This window comes from Schistocerca nitens, chromosome 5 (assembly GCF_023898315.1).
Source record: "Schistocerca nitens isolate TAMUIC-IGC-003100 chromosome 5, iqSchNite1.1, whole genome shotgun sequence".
Lineage (NCBI taxonomy): Eukaryota > Metazoa > Arthropoda > Insecta > Orthoptera > Acrididae > Schistocerca > Schistocerca nitens.
Genome location: NC_064618.1, coordinates 166,986,537 through 167,009,983, shown reverse-complemented (window position 1 = coordinate 167,009,983; position 23,447 = coordinate 166,986,537). Strand labels below are relative to the sequence as shown.

At 41.1% G+C, this 23,447-nt stretch overlaps 1 protein-coding gene across 1 annotated transcript in view; it reads right to left on the bottom strand.

Moving 5' to 3' along the window:
* Positions 1–23,204, bottom strand: part of LOC126259156 (cytoplasmic polyadenylation element-binding protein 3-like) — a 337,642-nt gene extending 314,438 nt beyond the window's left edge. Inside the window, exon 1 of the mRNA XM_049955701.1 lies at positions 22,115–23,204. Within this exon, the coding sequence (XP_049811658.1) occupies positions 22,115–23,116 (1,002 nt within the window). The 5' untranslated portion in view covers positions 23,117–23,204. The remainder of the gene's footprint in view (positions 1–22,114) is intronic.
* Between the last annotated feature and the right edge of the window lie 243 nt (positions 23,205–23,447).

Sequence of the window (23,447 nt, the reverse complement as noted above, 5' to 3'; positions counted from 1 at the left end):
AAAATAACTTACAAGTCTAACTGTAATCCTTTGTTCTGCAATTAAGAAAGAAATCTCCCTTATCACAAATGTAAAGTCATTTCATCTTTCAAAGTTTCATTTACATGCTCCTTTAATTGCCAGCTGAAACACAAAGATCCTACTATGTTTCCTCCTTTAGCTGTCAACGATTTTCTGTACATGATAAGCCTGACACCTTGCCAGACACACAGCTCCCTTCGCACGAGGGCAACTTAAGTCAGAATTTTCTGCTATGAATCCCTTACTAACCAAAATCTGTTTGTAACATACCGGTTCCAATAACTAACAAAAATGACTGCAGGTGTCGTCGTTAATGTTGCTGCTTACTAACGTGGAGATATCGCCTTCGATTCCTGGTTCTGCTTAGATATTTCGGTAGCATGGTCGTCTTTAACAAGATACACTCAACAGTATTGCGCGAAATCGAAAAATGGTACTCTTTTTTCCCACACCACAACATATATGTTTGTGGAAATACGTGATAAGTTTGTTTGTCACAAGCAAGACCCCCTCCCAGGCCCTCTTCTGCCAGAATTTAAGGAAAATAAGTACGACTCGAAGACACTACCTCTGCACCATACAGTTAATGTTAGGTATTCTAAGCCCGCGGCAATAGTTCCACGACCAGTCAACTAAATTACCTTACAACAGAGTGTTACAGGATATACACATCTTATAAGATTCAAATGAGAATTCACTCTTTATTCACAGCCTTCGGAGGGAAGGAACAGCACGGTTTAACGATCTGATGATGCTGAGGTCATTACAGACGGAGGGCAAGCTCGGATTGGACAAGTGTGATGCAGCGGGTCGTTCGTGGCCTCGAACCATTCACGCAAATAAATGAGGTGATTTGAAAGAAAGTGAAAAAAATGCTAAGTTACGAGGGCTGGAAGGAGATTATTTGTAACCCATTCATACCAGACAAGAGCGACTTCGCCAGCTCGCTCTGTAACACTGTTAAGGCGAGCTGGCAGTAGACAGCTGCGACGGAAGATACATGCAGCAGCACGGGTGGCACTTCCAGTGACGTTTTGATTCCGTTGCATCAGTGAATTTGCACCTCCAGTGACGAAGAGACGCGACGTGAAAAGTATGCCCTAAGGGCATCCACGCAGCGCACAGAGTAACTTCCCCCGATTCCCTTCCAAAATCACTATAAGAACGCCGACGGCGAGTTAATTATCGCACTACCACTGGTGAGAAGACGTGATGTTCACAGAAGATGCTAACAACAAATTCACAATGTACTCAAAAGTACTGTTCTCGATCTCCATTTATTTAAAGCATGTAAGGCAGAAAAACCTGTGTCTATCGATTAGCCAAAGGTGGAAAAAAAATCATTTCAGAAGTCTAGTACGAGTCTGACAATCAAGCAGAGCGCTTGTTGCAGTAAAATCTCAGGATTTGTAGGTTTAGGGGAACCAAATCAAAGGAGGAGGGTTGAAACCCATTTGTCAGCTAAGAAACATTGTTTTCCGACGATCTCAATTTTTAAAAAAACGAAAAATTGCATGCTTTTTGAAGAAGATTGTTCCTTAAAACGCAACACAAAAACACCAAAAGAATACGGAAATTCGCTGACCGAAAACTCTCTCTCGTGAAGACAATACGAGTAGCTCTCACCACCAATGTCACAGTGCTTAATTTTCACAGAAATTCAACTCGTGGCGACAGCATGGCGTCTCTTATCAGAGAAGCGGCGACTACGCAGTACGACATCGATCCGTCCGCCTACGTCACCGCTCGAAATATCTGACCAGGAGAACAATCCACCTCTCTCACTCGATTTCAGGTGCAATGCCCCAGGCAGAATTCAGATGTTTTTAACTATCCCATAGACCATCAGGACATAAGGTAAAAGCTGAGAACTATGGTGGCATGGCTACTAGAAGCACAGTTCACCAATTCAAAGCAGAGGAAACAAAATAAATATTGAGTATAATTTTTTTTTTTTTTTTTTTTTTTTTTTTTTACTCTCAACCACTCTGTGAATAACCTCGGAATTTTCATTGAAACCGCGTCCAAGATTTTCTACCGGCTACCTAATAATGTGTTGGCGAGAGGAGACTTGGACCAGAAACGCGGGCACGTGGCGACTTATTTATAACTCCACGGAACCAGGGATCCAGCGATGTTTTGCGCAGACAGCTTAGAGCCTAAGACGAAACACTGCTGACCTGCAGAGGTGACCGTGGGACGAAGCAAATAAGGTGCGACAAACCGTGAGCACGATTTGGAAACCTCTCGCCCTAAGAACGTAGCTCTATACGCCCCGTCGCCGTAACAACATATTTGAAGCTCTCAGTCAAATTTGATGGTAGCTGTATCGATCTTATACATGTAAGGAACTCAATTGCCTCCCTTTGTGGAATAAGTACATAATTTATTTATGGCAAAACGTTTAGTAAGATCCTGTCGTATTTTAGGCCCCTTCTCAAACAACTATCTACACTTTCTTTTATCACTGCGTGTGGCCAAGAGCCTAGCGTTGTGCTCTGATTATTCTACATGACCATACAGTGCGAGATAAAATTGGCTATCTCCGGTAGTACTTTAAAATCAATTATTAAATTTTCTATTACCTTTGCTTCATAAAATTGTTCCTGTTCAGGAGGAGAAAAGTTGGCCGCACTCGTCCCTGCATTGCATAACTAAAAGCAAATAAACCACTGTGTGTCACATACTATGGCTATCTCGAGTGGTACTTACGAGTAGATACGACAGAATATGAGCGAATTATATTTTCTAATTATGAAGATGTTTATACCTGTGTTCAAGGCGTGACACTTCAGGCACTGGTTTCTTCTGTAAGAGCGTCAGGCTCCATCGGCGAGAGGAAGGGCATCCGGCAGCGAAGTTAAATCGAATGAAATGCCGAAACTTCGGTGAAGTGAAACGCGTACTGGATGAACGTTCAGAAAAATAAAAAGCGGTCAGCGTCTGTTTCAACGGACGGCATGTCGTCGCCCTCAAAGACAAGACTAACACAGGCGAAAAATGACCAATTTCTCTACCGCCGGAGTTTCTAGTCCTCCCTCGGGCATGGGTGTGTGTGTTGTTCTTAGCATAAGTTAGTTTAAGTTACTTTAAGTAGTGTGTAAGTCTTGGGACCGATGACCTAAGCAGTTTGGTCCCTTAGGAATTCACACACATTTTTTGACCAACTTCTAAAAATTTTCACTACATCTCATACTTAAATAATTTACTGCCTTCGGTCGTTATCATAGTTTGAATTATGTTGTTCTCAAACATTTTAAGAAAATTTCATACTGCGTGTATAGTGCATACCTCTACCAACTACTTAATTTTAAGAGTTCAAAATGGAAGTTACGTATATCGTTACGTGCTAAGACAACTGTGCAACAACAGTGGCACATCTTCAGACAAAGAGTACGTGTTCAAGGTTTCCTGCAGACAGTTCTGCTGCGGTACGGATAAAAGGTGTAGAAGTGTGGGAATGAGATAGTACGGCAACTGGAGACGTATTCCAAAACTGAAATACACGGGGCAGTAGGGTTCTTGTGGGCAAGACATCTAAGTTGCACACAGATTCATCATTAAATTCTGTCTTTATGTGGACTAAATGCAACGTCGCGCCAAGCTGTAGTGAAATGATGCCAACAACTTGACCAAGCCGCAGATTTGTGGGTGATGCTTACAGACATCAACTACAGAGGGCAATGCTCGCGAAAACGAGGAAGAACATCTGCGGGAAAGAGATTTTCCAACTATGAGGACGCTCACACATCGGTTCTCGATTGTTCCGTGACTAAGGAGCGGATTTCTATCGTCTAGGAATTCAACGATTTGTAGAACGTTCTTACAGAGACTTGGTGACGATGCCGAAAAACAGTGTCATGTATCTGTGTCATTTTGAAGTGTAGTGCAGAAATCAACAAAAGTTACTTGGCCTGCCATAATAATGTGTAACTTACTCTTGAAATCCCTTCGTATATTTGACTTGTATGAAGCGCTCCGACGTTTTGGAACTTAATGCAGTAATTAAACTGAGTATCGGCGTAATGTTCGAAACGCGCGCTTTACACCGGATGTAACCAGTATAACAGGTGCGTTACTGCGGACTATACGTATATTTGTATTTGAGTTCTGTTGCATAACTGCAGTGAAGAAAATGTCCACAGACTGACAGTTTGCACAATAGAGGAAACGCACAAAAAAAGTGGATGCTCAAATTTCACGTGTGAGCAAATATCTAGAAACGACTGCGAGTTAGTGTAGTGGCCACACGTTAGCGCGCTGCTGCATGCATGATACACTGCAGGATGCGCTAAGGCGGATTGGGGGTATCCTCGTCGTGGTCTGTCAGCACGCGGACGTAAAACCAGCTTCACAGGAATACTTCGCTTCTGTCAATAAAAATGCTATTTTGAACAACAAATAAAGGCCTGCGGTACGGCTCGGCTATCTGTCACTGCTCCGTTAATACTGATTTTGTTTCCTCTTAACTAGTGGAGACAGGGTCTCTACGTCGACTTACACCTTGGTAACTGCATCTTTCTTTCGGTATCGCATGTTGTCGCCGCTCTCTCATGTGCCACTGGATGGACTGCAGATTTTCAGAGCTAAATGGGCAAGGGCATTTACGCTTGTGGCATTGCCTAACAGATTCATAGTTCGGTAATTCTAACTTTGGATGACCGTTGCATGCTGTAGTCTCGTAACCCGCACGACTCCATCACTCAAAAAAATGTTGCAGTAAGGTAGAAAGATGTGACTGTAACAAGGCACCAGGGTATGCTAGAAGATGAACAATCCTGTGTTAAATACGATACGGAGTAACTTAGAAGCAGATGCCCTGAGAATGTAGCCAGGTCCGCGCCTGAAGCGTGCTAATCACAGACTGGTAGGCAACAAAGTTTACATCCCAAATGTCTTTTCCCTTGACAGATGGTGTGCGTTAGGTTCGTTGGTAATGCATAGACGCTCACAGACAACGCGACCATTTCATACGATAAACAAATAAAAATTAACTGCTTTTTTTAGGATAACAAGAACTGTTACTGTGCATGTTTATGCCGCCTGACACTCCCATAAATAGCTACAGCCGAAGACAAAACTGACGGCAACAACTGCAATCAAATAAGTTAATAGAGCGGGAAAATGCATGGAAGGCAATCTTTTTCATTCCACTCATTTCATGACACCATATCTCACAACATATATCTCAAGTATGACGAAGGAATTGTTTTTTCGGCGATTTCACTAACACGGGAAGAATAATAATTGTCCCTTTTTCCAATTACCGAACAAGCTTCGCATAATCTATTCACCGTACATATATGATCCCGTAGTAGCTTGCGGCTAAAATAGGACAACAGTTACAATTCACGTAAAACTACAGTGAATAATGCCCGAAACAGAAGGACATCGACTATGATAGGTCTGCGGATTTATAAACTTACGCTCCTCATATCATTTACGGGTAGTTATATCGTGGACGATTAAAGAAGAGAACATGAAGGTTATATTGATATATGAATTTATTACGTCAAAATCGCTCAATAACTAAAATGTTCACTTTAGCTGTTTCGGCAGTTTACTGCCATCTTCGGTTGTGATTAATTTACTAAGAGTTTAGTTACGAGACATAAAAGTTCAATTTAATTTCGATCTCTTTTACTGTATGACGACATCGTGTACAGCTAATTGATATATTTATACCACTTCCTGATGTTTGCAGTGCGGAACTTGAACTTTTATGCATCACGAACGACGCTGTGGATTAATCACGTCTGAAACTGGCAGTAAATTGTCAAAACCGATAATGTGAACATTTTAGTTACTAAGTGATCTTGCAGAAACATATATAAATTCGCATAGCGCCATTCGACAAGTGAATTCTTAGAAAGCTGAAAGTTGTATCTTTACTGCCCTGTCGACCTGATGCCTTTACACTGTACACCAGCTCAACGAAAAAGAAAGTAGAAAACTAACATTTGTTGCTGTATTGAAGGGTTATCTTGGGATTATATTGAAAAAGTAATTGCAAACTACGGATAACTTATATCAGTTGCAAAGCCATTATTTTGAATCATATTGAACCACCTAGCTAGAATACTAAAGCATTATATGCCCGTAACAAGTGATGTAAACTTACGCAGTTTTTCTGATGGGAAGAAATATTTGCTGATAACACGCCGGTGTTTAACGGAAGAAAGAAATTAACCACTTTCTGTAAATGGAAGTATGTAAACTAAACTCAAAAGATTTTACGTATCACTTTACAAGCAGAAATCCGCCGTGCAATGTACATTTGACATGAGAAAAACAAAGAGGAAAGCGTGCAGAACACTATGGAAATTAAAACCGCAATTAACGAAGTTTTTTTTCTTTACCGTGGTTTTAAGAGGATACAGAGAATGTTATAGAGAAAATACGCTAAAATTCCATAAATCAATAACATTGAAGCTCATCCTTTACGAGCTCGGATTTACTGCGACAATAAAATAAAATAAAATAAAATAAAATAAAATAAAAAAATAAATAAATATAAAATATAATAAAAAAATAAAAAATATTTTGGACGTTTTCTTCAGTGAGCTGAGGACGGAAACTCGTCCAGCGAGCAATCACTTCGCTGGTACCTCGCTGCACCTCTTTCGCAGCACAATGCGATAACAGTCCTCAGCAGACGACGAATAACAACAGCAACTGCGAAGCGCCAACTGTGAACTGGAAGAAGAGAAGACGCACGTGGTGGTCATTTCCACATTGTCTTTCAGTGTTCCATGTGTATGGGAGAATTCTTTTGTTGTATGCATCTTCTTCCACTATGTTCGGATGTGATAAAAGTGATAGGACGGATAACAGCGATGGAGGTTTAGTGTGTAACTAGTTAATTTAACGGAAACGGAAGTACTAGGTCTAGAGCTCGGACAGCAGATAACAATAGTCCCTTTACACACTTACTTCCTGAAATGGTGTAACGTCTCCAGCCTCCTGTATAGGAATGTTCTATTTTTTGTTGGGAGCGCGCTCTGCAGTTTTATGCTCACTAAAATATTCAGTGTGCAATATCAAAACTGTAAAGTATGTTACAGGGAAATCTGAATACATCTCTCCAACTATGCGCTCCCGCGGTGCGACAAACAAAAAAGCAGGGAAACTCGAAGTGAAACGCCAACCTTATGCGAGCGGTTCGTGACTAAGGCGCTGTACACTGAAGCGGCCACCGGTAGCACGACCACCTGTTTACGAGTACTTCTGGCCTACTTTCAGCAGCCGCTCGTCACTGCCGCAGTCTCAGTAAATATGCAAGTATACCAGCATTTCCTAACTATATAATGATTCCTTCCATATGCCTGCTACTTTCCCAACAATCTACGGAATCATTCGTTAACATTCTTCCCGAAACACGCAACTTTCAAACGTCGGCTCTGTTGGTACGCGCAAATTTGAAAGGAGGAATAATTACGAGTAATGTTCATTGACGGTGAGGTCGTGAGAAACGGAGCAGAAGCTAGAGAGAAGGACGGAAGGAAAACATGTCGCGTTCTTTTTTAAGTAGCCATCCTAGCACTTGCATTAAGCGATTTGGGGAAACATTAAAAAACCTAAATCTAGATGGTTAGATGGAGATTTGAACAGCCATTCTTCTGACTGTTAGTCCAGAGTCTCACCACAGCATCAACTCGATTGCGCGTATGTTCGTTTAAGAAACTGGAATTCAGACAATTTGGAGTGAAAACTTTTCTATGAATTCTTCATCTGTGTGGCCAGTGTTCGTAGTTGCTTTACAATTAGTAAAGGTACTAACCCCTGAGGACTAAAGGGGAAAATATTACATTGCTAATAAATCGTGGTAAAGTTAATATTCCACATTTTATTCAAAGGAAGTCGTAATTTGTAGGTGATGCATTAGCTAATTACCATTATTAGATACCCAATGGTATGTCACATGCCAAATTAAGTAGAAAAGTTCTGCTTCATACCCTACTGCAATCGCAAATTTTACGAGGGTACCGTAATTAAGGGTTAAAATCAGTCTTTGTAACTACAAAAAATTTGTAGTATTTATATTACCACACGCGTTTCGGCTTTTTGACATAAAAAACATCGTCAGTGTTTTTGTCTGATTTCCACTAACACCTAGTATCGTCTGTATGCACATTTTCCAGGTAATCATGCGATTGGCACTGATGATTTTGGTCTAATTTCAGGCTGGTTTGCAGCAATACACATTTTCACTATAGTATACGACGCAATATACTAAACTGGTCAAGAAATAACAGTGCCAAACGCACGGATACTCAAGTGTGTTACGCAGACGACACTACAAAAAATATGCGGAAATCAGACAAAAAAGACTATGCTGACGATATTTTAAAATCAATAAAAGAAAAAGCGTACGTTAATATAAATACACAATTTGTAGCAGTTGCAAAGAAGGATTTTAAACATCTGTATTACTTGTCTACGATTGGATATTTCGTCCATAACGGGCGGTGTCTTGGGGGCTGCGACTGTTGATAATGTAAATAAAAAGTTTACTACGTCAGTCGCTCATTTTTCCACTGCGCGCTTCGATGATTCCCACCATCATCTTCAGGTGGAGACGACTTTACACAGCAACGGACGAAGTGCAAGGCAGATTATGGTGTGTCTTTTGCTGGTAATAAAATTGTTGTCCAGAAAAAGCAAAAGACGCAGCATGATCTGCCTTGCACTTGTTCTGCTGTTGCTATGAAAAGGCACCTTGCTCCTCACTAACGCCAGCAACGTAACGATGACAAATCTCCACCTGAAGATCGTGTGAAACATTGAAACGTCTAGTGGAAAAATAAGAAAGTGGCTGACGCTGTAAACGGTTTTATTTGTTTTTCTCTATAAACACGAGTATAGTCTCCCGCAAGCATATAACAAATTTCGGAAAAACAATCGAAACACGCAAAGTTACCAACCACGATATCGACTCAAACACAATCGAGACGTTTCGAGTGCTTCCCTTAGACATGCATTGTAAAATGGAGCATAACTCGTGAAGCTGCTCATCTGTCGAGCTCACGGCCCCTGCCTGGCACTCTGTAGGCGGCAGCTGGCATGTGCTCAAACGGCTGCGGCGAGGTCTGTTTCTGTGCACACATCTCTGACCTGCATTTGCCCCACGCTTCCGCAGCCGCGATGTTATGCAGAAAGACTGTGGTTTCTCGGCTGAGGCGACGTGCAGAAAGCACGTCGTAACGCGGTGTCGTCGTAGGGTTTCCACCGGAGGACAGCCGTGCGAACCACCGGCCATTACTTACCCGGAGAAACCACACAGTGCACGCTAAAGTTGAAACGGGGCTGTGACCGTGCAATACGTGCGGTGCTGGCCGATTTCGATTTTTCGCGACCGCCTAACCATCTGCGTAACAGTGATTGTGTAATATACCAGACGGTATCGCAGACAATGTACAGTAATCATTACATATTTATTACTGGAATTTTAACTGAGGGGCATGGAAAATACTGCGGTCTTTGAAAAACATACTCTCAGCTGAAATAGGAATCTTGTTACCAAATCGTATGATTATAAGAAAAAGGACCAAGAAAATATTATTTATATTTAAAGGAGATCTTATTATTAACCGCCAGTAGCCGCTTATAAAATAAATCTATATATGGTACCAGATTCGGTGGAAACGGTCATTATCAGCAAGAAAAAAACGTTATGTCAGCTTATACAACACCACTGATGCAGTTGGGTAAATAAATATAAACTTATATAAATTCATCATGCACCACTGTCGCCAAGGGTAAAATGGATTACTACAACTGAGTAATCTTAATAAACTGTCCAGTTCTGTGTTTCCTATTACTATGTGGAATGCAATCTGCGTATGCACGCAGTTCCTAGTAGAACATTTATGTGATTGTCTTGAAATATTTACGAGCTGCAGTGCGCCACATGTACTAAGTGTGTAATAGCCCTGTAAATTCCGAGAGACTCTTCCACGTTTGTTTATTTAGGCTTAAACTAATTCTGTAACGAGTTGTTGTTTTGTGTCTGCCTGCTTACTAGCTGCCACTATGCACACACAAACCGTACCGCTTGTGCAACATCTTGTTATTCATAGCAGAATACTGGAAAGTGTTGGATGGATTTGGACAGTAACATCACCAAGTATCCGTCCTCACAAACAATCCTCTGGATATTTCGTCTTTCGAAAACCTACGCTTAACGGAAACCGCATGCCAATACACAATTCACTAAGGCGCCAATGAGGGGTATATTCTGAGGCGACTAAAGTCATGGGGATACCTCCTAATATCGTATCGGAACTCCTTTCACCCGGCGTAGTGCAGTAGCTCAACGTGCCATGTACTCAAAAAGTAGTTGAAAATCCCCTGCGTAAATACTGAGCCATGCTGACTCTGTAGTTATCTGTAATTGTGAAAGTGTTGCCGATGTAGTCTTTCGTGCACGAACTAAACTCTTGATTATGTTCTAAAAATGTTCCGTGGGACCCATGTCGGGTGATTAGGATGGCCAAATCATTCACTCCAACTGTCCAGAATGTTCTTCAATCAAATCGCAAACAACTGTGGCCCGGTAACATGGCTCATTGCCATCCATAAAAATTCCGTCGTTATTTGGCAACGTGAAGTCCACGAATGGCGGCAAATAGTCTCCAAGCCGTCGAAAATAACCATTTACACTCAATAATCGGTTCAGTTGGACCAGAGGACCCGTCCATTCCAGCCCACACCATTACTGAGCAACCACCAGCTTCCACAGTGCCTTGTTGAAACCTTGGTTCCACGGCTTCGTGGGCTCTGTGCCATGCTCGAACCCTACTATCAGCTCTTATCAATTGAAATCGGGACTCATCTGACCACGTCACAGTGTTCAGGTCGTCCAGGGGCCAACCGATATGGCCAGGGGCACAGGAGAGGCGCTGCAGGCGATGTCGTATTACGAAAGACAATCGCGTCGGTCGTCTACTACTGCCATAGCTCATTACCGTCAAAGTTCAGCGCAATGTCCTAACGGATACATTCGCCGCACGTCCCACATTGATTTATGTGGTTCTTTCACGCAGTGTTGCTTGTCCGTTAGCACTACAACCCTACGCACACGCCCCTGATCTCGGTCGGCCACTGTGTTGTCCGTTGAGAGAGATAATGCCTGAAATTTGGTTATCTCAGAACACTCTTGACACTGTAATCGCGAAATATTGAATTCCCTAACGATTTACGAAATGGAATATCCCTTGCGTCTACCTCCAACTACCATTCTGCGTTCAGAGTCTGTTAATTCTTGATGTGCGGCCATAATCATGCCGGAAACCTTTTCAGATGAATAAAAAAAAACTGTTCAAATGTGTGTGAATTCCTAAGGCACCAAACTGCTTAGGTCATCGGTCCCTAGACTTACACACTACTTAAACTAACTTTAAAAGTAATTTATGCTAACAACAACACACACGCCCATGCCCGAGGGAGGATTCGAACCTCCAGCGGGAGGGGCTGCACAGTCCGTGACATGACGCCTGAAACCGCGCGGCCACTCCGCGCGGCCCACATTAATCACCTGAGTACAATATGACAACTCCGCCAATGCGCTGCCCTTTATACCTTGGTGTACGCCATCTGTATATCTGCATATAGCTATCCCATGACTTTTGTCACCTCAGTGTAATATGACTGCAGTTTGACATTTAAAATATATGTAGACGTAATACAATATTTTCATCTGTACCAGATATTTTGGAAAGAAGTTCATCGGACATATTTTTCTAACTGAAAGGTGTAGTTGCTTCCAGTTTCTTTAAATGGTTTCTTTCGTGTCTCGTATAACCCAAGACAAAATAAAATAGTGGAAATCTTGGTGCCCATTCTTGTTTTTACTTACTATGTAATTGTGAAAAAGGTCGCTGGCAAGTACAGCCCTGGTTATGGTTTTGAAATGAACGATGCCACGTGTATGGATACCTTTGAAAATTACGAATATAGCTAGGTCCGAAAAGTAGTCAGATCAAATATCCATAGGATCCGTGACTTGTACAATAAACAGCACGGTATCTCCGAGCACTGATTCGAACAGATTTCAGTTTCCCTCGAGTTTGTGAAGGAACCCAGACGGTCGCTCAGGAAAGGAGACTACAGCTTCGGTGACAGCTGCGCGCGGCGTTGGCTGTAAGTGCGCTCATGCAACACAGGTACTCCTACTTGCCGGACAGCATTCCGGTTAGTCGGCCTCGCGAACAGGCGGCAGGAGGTTACTGCTCCGACGGAACTGAGAGCTTAGCAACCAATGAAAGTAACCGCGACCCGGTTTCGCTTTCAGACTAGACTCGCGATGGCTGCTACATCTGCTGCGGTTCTGACGCTGCCTGCGTCAAGACGACTAACTGCACGAAGAGGGAAAACTTTTACGGAATAACCTGCTGAAACTACTAACGAACAAGGGACGAATTTTCAGTTAGGACGACTGATTTCTGAGCACCTTATTTATTCACAGCGAGGATCCTGTCTTAATATGCCAGTCGGAGACGTAGAAGTCTAGTGCCAATTAGCGAGCTGTTCCAATGTAAATACACTGACGGAAACAAAATCGCAGCACCACAGAATAATTAATGTACAGTAATGGCATTTCGGGAATATGTCTACATAAAATTTTTATGTGATTAACACCGTAAGATCACAGGTCAACGTAAGCGTGAGATAAGCCATTGCAAAATGTGAAATGCTGTTGCATTAATAACCGTATAATCGCCAGAATGTTGAATGCAAGCATGCAAAGATGCCTGCATTGTGTCGTATAGGTGCCGGATGTCAGATTGTGGGACGGAGTTCCATGCCTGTTACACTTGGTCGGTCAACACGAGGATGGTTAATGCTGTCTATAGATGACGATGGTGTTGTCGTCCGATGATGTCCAAAAACGTGCTCGATTGGAGACAATCAGGCACTCGAGCAGAGCAAGGCAACATGTCGACATTCCGTACAGTACGTTGGTTTACAACAGCGGTGTCCGGACGATCGTTATCTTGTTGTAAAACACTTCCTGTTCTTGAATGGCAGCACTACAGATTGAATCACCAGATTTATGTACGAATTTGCTGTCAGTGTGCGTAGGATAAAAAATGGTTTAAATGGCTCAGAGCACTATGGGACTTAACTTCTAAGGTCATCAGTCCCCTAGAACTTAGAACTACTTAAACCTAACTAACCTAAGGACATCACACACATCCATGCCCGAGGCAGGATTCGAACCTGCGACCGTAGCGGTTGCGCCGTTCCAGACTGTAGCGCCTAGAACCGCTCGGCCACCCCGGCCGGCGCTTAGGATAACCACGACAGTGCTCCTGCTGTCATACGATATCGCAATCCAGCCCACAACTCCAGAGTACATCCTCAACCGACCTCCTCCAAACCAACACACGGCGATCACTGGTGCCGAGGCAGAACCAGCTTTCATCACAAAACACAGCAGACCTCCACCCTGACCTCCAATGACCTCTCGCTTGACACCACTGAAGTCGAAAATGGCGGTGGTTTGCTACTGCAGATGCAGTACGCTGCGAAAGAGCCATACGCCGAACACGATGGTCTTCCCTCTCGGTAGTGCCACGTGGCCGTCCGGAGCCCGGTCTTCTTGCGACCGTACATTCTCGTGATCACCGTTGCCAGCAATCACGTTCAGTGGCTACTTTCCTGCCAAGCCTTTCTGCAATATCGCAAAGGGTACAGCCAGCTTCTCGTAGTCGTATTACACGACCTCTTTCAAACTCGGTGAGGCGCTGATAACGGCATCTTTGTCGCCTTAAAGACATTCATAATAATATCAGCTCACCACTTCCAATCTCAAATGTAACTAACGCTCACGAACGTTATAGCGTGTATTTAAAGCAAACCTGATTTGCGTTCTCATAATTGCGCTACTAGCACCCCTCTTATAAGATTGACCGATATTTGAAAGGATTCGTCTGTCACATGCAGTAGCACGCCTATCAACTTTCGTTCGTGGCACACAACTCCTTCTAGGTGTTCCGATTTTTTTCCCATCATTTAAGTGGGGGATATTCAAATACACGCCATTACGATCGCGAAAGGACGCTACAGCCATATGTAAATGCAACAGAGAAATTAAATAGTAATCTTTGGATGAAAGACAACGTCTTTCTCTCGAAACTCCAACACATAAATTTAGGGAGCTGGTATTCCACGTTGGCTGTGCAGTAATTCAACTGACTCCATCGTACAACTAGCTTATCGGCCATGAGAATAACACGACAAAGAATACGCTAAGTACAGAGGTACACAAGCTGTCATTCAGTCACTAACTCCCACCCTCTCCTCCTCCAGAAGCGAAAAGATTGGCGAAAAGATTGACAGGGCAACGACACCCTAGCATCAGTACGAAGGCTTACGTCAAGCATGCACAACGGCTTGCGAGGCGAACATGATGATGTACACGTCTAAACGAAGTCCCTAAGATTTTGGTGGCAAACTGCAAACGAAAGTGAGGAACAGGATTCTACGGGTAAAAAATCAGATAGTGACTTGCACAATCACAAACAACGCTCGCTCTCACAATTCCGCACATTTCGGTGACTGACAGTCTTCTTCGTGAGGCACTACGGCCGATGGTTTTCAGGTTCTACTTACACGGACTCCATCTACAAATCAGGACTACTCACGCTTTAGAGTTGTACAGCTTCTTCTAACATAAACATTATCCACAACAGTATTCAGTTGGTTCTCGAAATGCAAGACATGTAACAAGCGAGAAGTGTCTTGGCTGCGATAACGACGGAGTGCATAATATTTAAATTTGTAAAGTTAGTAGATTTCCCTTGGTACGTCAAATTTATTGAGCAGTGTAACAGGCACCATAATAAACAGCGCGCCATTAGTCTGTTTTCATGAATGGCTTTAGACCACGGTCAAACACACGCCAATCCCGCTCCACGAGTCAGCGAATACAGTTTCATGTTGCCAAGTAACAACGTTGAAACCTCTGCCTAATGGTGTGGTCGAATCTGATGTTGCATTGACTCTAGATTACTACACCCTCGTAAAATTTACGAGTGTCGTTGGTACCAATTCGCGGTTTTCGAAATAAGGGGTTACACTGAAAAAAAAAAAAAAAGACATACACGATGCGGAGGAAATAGCAAAACTTCATACCCAAGCGCTTGACAGGCACACCGTGAAAATTTTGTATGATTTCTGTTGGTAGGTATGCGTCACCAAGGGTACACGAGACATAGTTTGGTCCACGAGAGAGAGAGAGAGAGAGAGAGAGAGAGAGAGAGAGAGAGAGAGAGAGTCTCTTGCATCTACGAAATCGGTTATCAGCTACGAACATACTTCAGAAGATTACAATTTGGATACCGAGGGATCTACATTATTTAGCGATAATACGACTCGCGTAAATCACGTTGTTTCAAAGGCGCATTCTCATCCCAGCCAAATAACGCCGGAAGCCTTTTCGCGCATCCGTGTTAATGGAGCACCGTCATCACAAACTATGCTGCTCCCCATACTAGTAATCCACCTGGGGAAATTATTATGTAACCAAGGACATAACAAGTTTCTGCAAGGCTCTTCGCCCACTAAGGGGGCACGGGAAGGGCTGTTACATTATTACTAACCCCTTACTCAAAGGAAGTCATAATTTATGGTTTATGCATTAGTTAATTACAATTATAACGTCTTCAATTGTATGTCAAATACAAAATAAGTACAAAATGTCCTGTTTTACGCTCTATACTGAGAACATCAGATTGGCGGGAACCGCCAATTGATACCAGCAGCAATCATAAATTTTAGGAGGGTGCAGTAATCTAAGATTAAAGAAATTTGGTGAGTAAAAGAACGGTTACATTTTTAAAGGCACAATGTCGGTTCTTAACATTTTATGTGAACCAACAACAGTAAAAACGGCAGCTATGCTCAATAACTAATGGCGCTCATGTTTATAATCGTAGAAGGGCGAAGTAGTAAATTAATTGATCTTCTCTGTATAATGTGACATTCTAACGTTGAAGATTTGGTTATTTGTCATTTACAGATTTGAAATAGCTGCCGGCCGCGGTGGTCTAGCGGTTCTGGCGCTGCAGTCCGGAACCGCGGGACTGCTACGGTCGCAGGTTCGAATCCTGCCTCGGGCATGGGTGTGTGTGATGTCCTTAGGTTAGTTAGGTTTAAGTAGTTCTAAGTTCTAGGGGACTTATGACCTAAGATGTTGAGTCCCATAGTGCTCAGAGCCATTTGAACCATTTTTTTGAAATAGCTAACTGCTGTGTCCATATATAAATGGACACCCTTTTTCTGATAAGTGAAATATATCTCATACAGAAGAATTCATTCACTAAATAGTCTTCTCCCACGGCAAGCTTATGTAATTTTAAAAATACTTCATCCTCTCAATACTCCGTTACAGGAGAAAAAACTGATATTTGTAGCAAAAATGCTTATTTGCTTGTATGGGATATTCCCTACTATGTTTCGATATAAATGGCTAATTTTGAATCATTTTCTGTGGTAGAAGGTCATCAGTTATTTTCGCCCACCCACCCTCATTTATCATGACTTCAGATACTATCCAGATTGTTGCAGCACAATTTCCAAATTAATTTCTCCGTCTCATGTTAGTAGGCTGCGTTATGTTCGACAAAACAAATGACAGACAGCAATCATATTTTTTCAGCAAATCTATTACTTTGACAGCTGCGTGGCATTTCCATGGGCACAGAGAATCCAAATGCATTTCCTGTGTGGCTAAATCCTTCCACATTCTTCCAAATGTATTAGGCGACTACCGGTTTCGCTGGTCTTTACGTGCTGACAATGAGTTGCCACGATGACATTCAGGCACAATAACCATTTATATTTATGGGGGTTGGATCAAGACAAAAGTGTACAAAAGAAAACAAATGAGCAGGTAGATCCAAATGATCGCATCTTAATGAAATAGTATTTTCATTTTTAAGTTTCTTTTCATTCTACACTCTCGAAAGAACTCGAAAATGTGCAGTGTTGACGGTGTAATTTTTAACGTTTTCAAATTTCAGATCTGAAATACCTCTATATTGATGAATTCATCCCTGGAACCAGTCAGCAAAGACAATAATTATGTGCATACGAACTTTATGTACTCACACGGTTATTTACATCTTCCCACAGTATCATAACATCTTCACTAACATCATCCATAACAAAAGTGATTAGATCCGATTTAGTTATTACTGAAATACGATGCAGTAAGACTATCTTGCCATTTTCACAAAATAGCTTAGCACTGCTGGCTCAGATAATTCAACATGCTTAACCTGAATAGTACAACCTTCGCTTAACGTTTACAATGGTTACCGAAAATACTTCCAGTATTGTGAAGCTGTAGAGAGATGGTGATTGTAGAAAATCATACAATTTCAGTTTATGATAAACAAGAGTTTGCAGATGCACAAGACGCTAAACAGCGACGAGCGAAGAAAGAAAATGGAGAGCTCTAATGGGACCTTATTCAGCGTTCCTAGTTAAGCATACGTTACGCAGCGCACTACCGAATTAACTCGAAACTGTTCTGCTTAATTGGTTGGCAGAACCGACGTATAAATTTCTCTATCTCACACACCAGGTAATTCCGACTCATATCTCGAGACAGCATTCCTTATCAACATCTTATCTTCATAAGCTCAGTATCTCCAATAACACACGTACTGTACGTCGCTAAGACTGACGACATATGGAACGTTTTTCTGGAAGAATGGCGCCAGAATTTGAAGATTCATATGCTTATTTCAGGCGCTTTATGAGAAATTTCCATTTTTAGCCAATTGTACATTAGCGTTTTACACATTCTGACAGAACAAGGAAATGCTGTTACGCTACTACCAGCTCGCAATACGAAATGACGTCTATTAACATTTACACAAAACATAATAACCCAGTATCAGTATATAGACGCTGAGAAGCAATGAGGAAAATAAGATATAAGTCGTATAATGAAAGAAATAATATTAAAGAACAATAAAACGTCTGGTGTCCACTGATACCTAGTGATTTTCTCGACGCAGTTTAGTATGCATGTAAAGCAGAACAAACACTAATAAATCATCTTACGCATTTCAACCCTTTATGAACTATCAGTATTTCCGCGAACTCGTCAAACGATGATTTGGAAGTATGGAATCAATCCATTGATACCAAAGTGCTGAAGAGAAAATGAAAGAAAAATCACTAATCAAATGGATTAATGAACATAGATATCCAAATTTTCTAATGATAAAGAGACGAAATTAATTGTCCCCTCATCCAGTCGGTCTTCGGAATAAAATTGCATGAGAGGTACTGTTAGCGTTCTGATTGGCGGTTAAATCCACACCAATAAGTAGCGATGACGATCAGAGAGCTTAAAATTGTTAGTCTTTGGAAGAAAGAGGTTTTTCTCCTTTAGGTAAATCATGAAACGAAGTTTAAAGTAGACGGAAAACCATTATATTGTCTCATACTGCATACCAATAATGCAAGGAGGATCAGTACACTAGCCAGCTTATCTGGCTGCAATATGGGGAAAAAACGGACAAAGAAGCGACTAATTATCCATTGTGCAATGGGTTACCCACTACGCTTATATAATTATGTGGTTTACGAAACTAAGGCAGTACTTTTTGGTGAACCATCTGCACGTTTTCAGACTTCCATCTTCAGCCACATTCACGGTGAAAACTGTAGAAATTCTGAATCGATGTCTTCGATGACAAACCATGTGTTCTGCAGTCTCTAGAGTATTTATATTCCGGTACAGAAGTTATACAAATGGACCGAGTTAATTGTTTTCACTGTGCTTTTTTGATAACACTGACTGAAAGTGAAATAGTGGGAGACAGGATGAAGAACTTGATATTAAGATTTCCGTTATACTTATAAGAAAGAGATGGAGTTAACCGCTGCCACAGCAGATCACCATTTAGTTGATGTCTTAGAGCAGAAGCCCTGACTACAGGATGCAGTGCATGAATCTACAGACTCGGACCACATAATGCTCGATAAGACAGTGAATCAGTTCAATAATTATGCTTATACTGCAGCGAAATAATAATTCGGGACACAGTTATAAGATTTTCATCTACTTTAAAATGGGCCGCACTTGAGTGACGCAACATACAAAGCCTAACATTATTAATTCATTCAAAAGTCAAATTGTTTAGTCACCCATTGGATAAAATCACAAACCAATATTCTTTCACAGTGGAACAATTTCCTGCCTGACTATATATATCTTCAAATGTTTCCATTATATCATCGTGTTAACAATATTAGCAGAGGGCAGAAGAGGCTTAAGTTCATGCACACTGTACGAAAATGCATTACTGCATCCTACCTCATACATTGCACCAGATAAAATTTTGGAATGCGTCAACCGACAGCATTATCATACAGGTGTACACCATGTCTTTCACAATACATAACAGAACGAAACAAATCCAAACTATCACAATAAACCCTAGAATTTGTACGAATAATACGTATCGCTCACCGGCGGATTTAACTTTTATGTACTATCAACAAGAAAGTTTAGCAATTTAAACAGGGAAATTTTGTGTTATTACGGAGTGCCTGAGGAAACGCAAAAAAAAAAAAAAATAAATAAATAAATAAATAAATCGTAAAGTCGTGGAATTATATTGTTATGCCGTATTAAAGCCGACTGGTACTTCAGTTTCTTTTGAAATTGAACTTCCCCACAAAGGCAAACTTCTCTAGACTCTAGATCTACAACAAAATATGCAGTATAGTAAATTTATCTGATTATAAACTGACTAAAGTTGTTGGAAATGAGATGTCAATTTTATCAAGAGAGTAGTCCACGTTTCGAATGGAAGCAATTCGTGACCGTTTATCTGGTATTAGCCTACTCTCACAGCTTCACTCAGATACACTTTTTTTATTCAATATAATAATTATTATTTTTACTTCATTTCAAAATATACAGCGATACGAATCATTTGCGTAAATCTTGATAGTAAAACTAGTAATATACGGTGGAGGTATATGCTTTGGTCGTCTTTATGTAGTTGTACATAGGGGGCAAATGTTGGTCGGGGGGGGGGGAGATACTATAGATTTCAACATTCTTTAACGTATACACTATTTTGTGAGGCTTGAGTGTAGTTCTCTGTAAAATAAGCCATCTGGCGCCAATGGTTAAGCTTCTGAAATCCATGAATGTTATTTACATTTCTCTTCCATAGCACCACATTAATAGGAGCTAGCTCACCAACCATTAATTTCTTTTTGTTTTGTCTCCAAGACACTCTAAACTACACTTGTGCAGTTGATAGCATAATTCTACACAGAGGCCCCACCTACTCAAAAGAATTCTGATGTCAGGCAAAAAGATTCCACCTTTCATTCCACATAAACAATTTGTACTTACTACAATTATCTGCAGTCAGTTGCCGTAATGAATGAACCTGCAATTCCGACAAGAAGTCCTATAAGGGTTACTCACTGCATGAACCACTTCTTTGTGCAATAATTACCAGAACATCCAACAGATAATACAACCCTCACCTTCTCATATCTGTAATAACTGATTTATTGGTGTTGTTTCTTGCTTATCATTGCTTATTACTGGCTAAAAGAAACAAAATATTGTAACTACCAGTATTCCCTTCCTTTCCCACATACAAAGAGGATTCCTTGCTTTCATCATAACAAAATGCAATATGCATCAATAGATTATAGTCATCATAGTTTGAAATAGATACTGTACACACAAAGTCTTAACTACAGGATAAAAAAAAATCCTTCACCAACAAAAATTAAGGCATCTACCTTCACAGTACATAGGTTTAATGGGTATGTAATCAGTTTACAAAACTAAAGAACAAAAGTGACACTCAGAGCTACTATACGAGCAACATGCATATCATAATGCCTGAGAAGATTCTCTTTCATGCACAACTACTGATACGAGGTAAAATAATGCAAACCCTTAATAATTCAAGCAAAATGTGACATAAATGCTCACATGAACAAAAACAAGAATTCATAACATTCTTCACAACCCAAAAGGGAAAACAATATAGTACCTATTTCATGTGCCAGCAATAACTGCACAAGAAAAATTCTTTTATAGCTTTACTCACAGTAAACCAACTAAGTAAATAAACACTATATTTGGTAATAATCAAATTGGAATGTGCATTTTCTTTACTTTACAAATCTGTAGTCATGTGAGAGACTTGTGTGAAAACTATCACTTCACCCCAACTTTTATAAATTTTGGACTGTATTGAAGAAAGAATATCCACTGAATGCTACATGAAATTGACTATTTCTGTGCTTCATTCCACAGCACATAGAAATAATAAGAAAAATTAGTAGATACAGGAATGGTTCTGCAGCTGAGAAAGAGACACACACATCCCTATGAAATTACATATAAAATTTCATGCAAAAGGAATTTTCTGTTTGATGTAAGACACTTTGAATAGCAGAGTTTGTCGGCCTAAAAAAATAATCCTATTTAAAAACCCTCAGAAAACGTGAAATGGTGACACAGGAGTGATTTATCACTTCTTTAACACAATGAGATCCTATTGCTCTTGTAGGCCACAATTTTGTTTTGATTGCTGAGTGATAATACTGTATATTACACACTTAAAATAATAGCATGGGCACGATTTGCTCCTTTGCTTTAATGCATTTTCAAGCTAGTAAAGAGGCCATGTTGAATGGCTGTGTTATATTACAGCGGATCAATAAGTATGGGCAGCTGAGGTTATGTTAAATACTGACAGCTTTACACACATTTGTCAAGATTTGCATTCACTGTACTTCTTGCGAAACATCTGTCAATGAATGCTATTATAACACTTCCGCAAATACTAAGTATAAGAGAACAAAAAGGTAAATGCAGTATTCCCCTTACGGCTGACGTTAATAAATCACGAATGAAATACTAAGACAGATGCCAAGCTGTCGATTGACACTGCAACACGTATAAAATACTTTATACTAGACATACATGCATGGAAGCTCCCCTATGACAACAAAAACACACTGCGTAAACATCGCACATACACAAAATAACAACAACAATCATGCAAAACATGGTAATAAAACTCACCGGATAAGGAAGCAGCACTTCTCTGTTTTCATCCATGTTGGTAATTTCAAACGTTGGTGGTTGAGGAAAAAGTCCTTTGCCTGGGTATGAAGTACTGCGTCGAAATTTTATCGGTGAAATAACCATTCCGGAGTGTTGATGATTAAATGTTGGACTAGGTTTCCTGTTGCCTAGATTGCCCATATTACCCATGGTTTGAAGTGGATTCAAATTTGGTACAGATCTTCCTCTATTCCACGGTGACAAACCTTGCATGTTAGCTTGGTTCTGCGGGCCCGGTGACCATGTATTCTGCTGAGGACTGGACCAAGAAGTATAACCCTTATTAGCCATAAACATATTCTGCGGATGATTTTGGTGCTGGATCTGGCGAGATAAATTATGTGGAAAGTTGTGAGTTGCTGTGATGGCTCGCCTTTGTGGAGGCTGTCCTTGCGACTGTGGTAAGCCTGCGATCTGAGGTCCTAAACTAGTATTATATAAAGGATTTGGATTAGTAGGAGGAAAATTCTGAAATGCTAAGGTCCCATTTACAGCAGGTACATTTAAACTGTGCAAAAGACCCTCCTCCATCGGTCCTGAAGACCACAAGCTAGCCGTGGAAGTATTACTAGAATTAATCACGTTAAGACTAGGTTCAGATACATTAAATCCAGTTCCGAGCTGGAGCGGAGCAGTAACGGCAGGCCCGATCTGTGACTGTTCGTTCTGCTTGTTTTCAGTCTGCACAATGTTTCCAGATGAAGTTTCATCTTCTTTGGTTTTCACTGCCTGCTCTCCGTTGACATCTGAATTCGGTGAAAGTTGCTGCGTCGTTTTTACAGCAGTTTTTTCTATCAGAAGTTCATCTTGCATAGTTGAATGCTGATGTGACGAAATAGTATCCGGCACAGACGTTGGTGTCGTAAAAAACAGCGATGAACTACTAGTCGAACTTGCGGGAAATTCCACAGATGAAACTGACCCAACGTTAGAATTGACACTAAACTTGTAATCCCCCATTAGTTCTTGAAGCTGCGTGTAGTCTTGATAGCCGGGGGAGGGGGAACCGTCTTGTACTCTCACACGCACACGTCCTTCATCTGCTACACCGATCCACCTATGAAGTACGCTGCCGGCGAAACTTTTGTTTCTCTGACTGTTTTGCCGTTCCCTCGCCAGATGGCAGGTTTATCGCGCCTCTGTTTACTAGTGTCGGGGTAAATAAGACATTTCATTGGTTGATCGATCGACTCTCAAGGTTTCTCATTGGCTGCTACTGCTCACTTCGAGTGCGCAAATCGATACGACGCAGGCGCTGGTTTCAAACTTTTTTTTTCTCCGTTCTAATTTT